General features: G+C 38.7%; 1 protein-coding gene across 3 annotated transcripts in view; it reads right to left on the reverse strand.

The window, feature by feature from the left end:
- Positions 1-814: 814 nt before the first annotated feature.
- LOC107103414 (GTPase IMAP family member 8-like) overlaps positions 815-3,594 on the reverse strand; it is a 10,864-nt gene continuing 8,084 nt past the window's right edge. For 2 of the 3 annotated variants that reach the window (XM_015403118.1, XM_015403117.1), the window contains one exon: positions 815-2,022. In XM_015403118.1, the coding sequence (XP_015258604.1) occupies positions 833-2,022 (1,190 nt within the window). In that variant the 3' untranslated portion in view covers positions 815-832. The remainder of the gene's footprint in view (positions 2,023-3,594) is intronic. The other variant, XM_015403119.1, reaches the window with a different exon arrangement.

The raw sequence follows: 3,594 nt of genomic DNA on the forward strand, positions 1-3,594 counted from the left end.
TCTCAATTTTCTCACAAATTGACTGTGAGACACATTAATTCCATCAGGTGCAAACTCTTACACACCTTCACTTCTCAAATTCAACTTTCTATACTTTTTTAGTCTTACACAGGCAAAATACTTAGTTTAAATAACATTTTCTAAAAAAATTAGTAATTTATAATTGATTAATTAATCACATAGAGGATTGGTAATAAAGCAGCTTTGGTGAACTTTAAAGAAAACATACTTTATTATTAAAAATAAAAGTTTATGAAATCCATTTTTTTGATGTTTAAAATGAGTCAATTAGCTAAAACAGTTGTAATGATATTTATAATGTCGTTGTTGACAATTCAGTGCAACAATTATTAATTCAGCTAAATTTTCAAGGACATTTTCAAATAGAGCCGCCCACTATTATAAACCCATTGGTTGAAAACATTGGACTCACTTTTTTTCTTTTTTAGACATATTTCTTTTCTGGTTAAGTAAAGTTTACATTTATAAAGATTAAAAAAAGAAAAAGAAAAAAACCCCAACATATTTAACTAATATTTTCTAATCCTTGTCCAATTTCTTTAAACAGATCTTTATATCATTTTATGCCTACTATCATTAAAATTACTCATTTAACTTTTTTGTATTTTATTTTTTTTTATTCTTGGGGTTATATACCTTTAGAATAAGAAATAACCAGGGTTGTCTGATACCTTTTTCAATGCTTCTATATAGTGTTTACCTCATAACAATTTGTATTGTTTATTTATTTATTTATATTCATGAAAGAGTATTTATATCCCCCTTCAGAAGATCTTTATTTCTAAGACCGCAACACTTGTTTTGTTTTTATCTAAATTTCTCTTACCACTACCTTGACCCAAATTAAAAGTAGAAAGCAGATAGAGAGAACAGGATAATGTTGATGTTCACCTGTATTATCTGTGTCGCTGGTCTGTGTCCCATTTTCCATTTGACCTGAGGTTGCAGTGGTAGGACAGACTGGATTCTTAGAAACATCTTCTGGTAGAGAGGGGGAGGACTGGAGTTGTTGCTTCTGCTTCATTTGTTCTGTGATGTCATTTTCTTTCATCTGCTTCTCAGATGCCTCTCTTTGGCATTGTTCAACGTCAGCTTGTTCTTCTAAAGCATCACCTTTTTGATGCTGCAATGCTTTTTGAAATGTTCTCGCCTCTTTCTCGGCTTCTTTCTCTATTTTCTCACAATGCTGCTCCATGGATTCATCTGTTTCATTCACAAGCTGAACTTTCTGCTTTCTTTCCTGTTCAAGTTGAGCTTGAAGTGCTTCGATTTCATCTCTGTGTTTTTTCTTCTCTTCTTCTTCCCTCTTCTTCATATCTTCTATCTCTTTCCTGAGTTTTTCTATTGACTGTAGATTATCTTCACCTTGCATTAAACACTTCTGTTTCAAATCCTGGAATTCATCTAAGGTTTTCTCAATCAAGACACTAGTGAACATGTAATTCGTAAAGAAACGGGACCCTTTATTACTTATAGTTTCTACCATCTCCATCAGTTCTGGGATCTGCTGTCTGTCCTCGATGTTGAGAACAACATATCTTCCTCCACAGCTCTGAAGGAGCTCCTGGATGTTTCTATCAGTCTCTATGAAGTTAACATCTCCAGCTGTAGGATCTGACTCTACAGTGAACAGGATCATGGTGAAGTCATTGACTCTAGAGCTGAAAGTGTCCTGGATGGTCTGTAACTCTCCCTTGTCTTCATCAGTGAGGGGACCCACAGGTAGGACCAGGATGAAGGCGTGGACACCCTCAGGTTCACAGAGGGAGATACACCTGAATGATTCCTCCATCACTTCCTGCTGAGCTTTTCCATACAAGGCAGGCAGCTCCACCACAGAAACCCAACGTCCACACACCTCTCCCTGGTTTCTGACACACCCTGAAGAGTTGGAGGCTGAAGGAAGATCTGTCTGACCTAGAATGGCCCTGGCTGCTGAGGTCTTCACTGGTTCTCTCCTTCCACACAGAACCAGATTCAAACATGTAACATTGGGTTCTTCTAAAAGCAAATCACATAAATTACAACCATTTCAATAAAAATTAGACAGGTATAGTTTATTTAGTAGGAATGGTACGTTTTAAAGGGATTTGTTTTTCATAAGTTTCTCTGCTATTGTAATACTTTGGTTGTTGTAAATTGGCTCGCTGAGGAATGCAAACATGTTTTTAAGCACCAACCTGGTCCGGTCCAGTCAGGGGCTGCTCGGCCCCTGACTGGACTGAACTGGGCATTCGAACCAGGGCTGTTCTAGGTCCGGAGCCAGCCACGGGCTATGGCAAGCCAAGAATGCCACTATTCGCATCAAATTATCAGGTTAACATTAAAATTCACCCGCTAAAAGCACCCGTTTTTCTGAAATTTCGCAGCTTTTTTCACTGTCTTCTACGTCCGTAATGATGGTACCGCAAAACGCGCATTTTGACCTGTCACTACGCCCATTCTTTACCCGCGTAGCGACAGGTCAAAGCATGCAATCTTGGCGCGCGTTCTGACCAAGACAACGCAAGTCGAATACGCACATTTTCCTAATATGATAACAATGTCCCTTCTTCTTTTCCGACAGCCAATGCATTTGAAGTGGTTGCATCCAATCGCTGGTCAAGACAGCCAGACCAAGAAAGTTCAGCACAGATCAGCTTTGTGGAAAACTGCACAGAGCTCTGTGTGACAGCATTGCCAAAGTTCACTGCATTGTCATTTCACAAAGCCTTAATTCTAGGAATATATCCACTACAGGCACTTCACTACTTCACTGTTGTTTTTTTCCCATCGCCATGCATTCTTTCATGTAAAAACGGTTTACATTGTCCTAATAGAATGACAATAAAGGGGCCACTTGTGTTCCAGAAAATGTGTCTGTCTGACTTGTTCTTGAATGTTTCCTGCATATGACTAACCTTTTTCCAAGCTCATAATGCTTTCTACAGCCATGAACCATCATGACGGACGTAAAAAGCGGTGCTTGTTGGTAAAAGACGGCGAAAAAAGCGGCAACATTTCGGAAAAACAGGTGCTTTTAGCAGGTAAATTTCAATCTTAACGTCATAATTAGATGAAAATAGTGACATTCTTGGCTTGCCATACGGGGCCACGGCTACCGGGTCAGGTTTGGTCACTTCCTCCCCTGCTGGCTCCCTCCCCCCTCTGCCGGTGTTCCAGCCCCGGAGCTGATGGCTTGGTTCGAATGCCCGGTCCCGTCCAGTCAGCAGCCTAAATGTCTCAGCTCACTGACCACTTCATCGTAAGTAGCCATGTTTGTTTTGACGGTGACCTTTGGCTGCTAACCAACCAATAGCGAGAAGTTGACCCTTAAGACACATCATTCCTCCTTTGCATAAAAAGGCAGAAATTCAGACAGAAATGTAAAAATGACAGGCCGAAATATACAGCATGGAATATATAAAGAGGGTAAAAAAATACAAAGGAAGAATAAACCAGACAAAAATATTATAACATGCACATAAATAAATGCGTAAAGAAATAAGTAATAAATAAATAAAGTTGAAGAATATTTCGGACAATAAGTAAATAAGGTAATTATTACAAATGCAAATAAGCAAAGAAGCAAAT

Source organism: Cyprinodon variegatus, unplaced genomic scaffold (genome assembly GCF_000732505.1).
Source record: "Cyprinodon variegatus isolate N-32 unplaced genomic scaffold, C_variegatus-1.0 Scaffold1440, whole genome shotgun sequence".
NCBI classification, from domain to species: domain Eukaryota; kingdom Metazoa; phylum Chordata; class Actinopteri; order Cyprinodontiformes; family Cyprinodontidae; genus Cyprinodon; species Cyprinodon variegatus.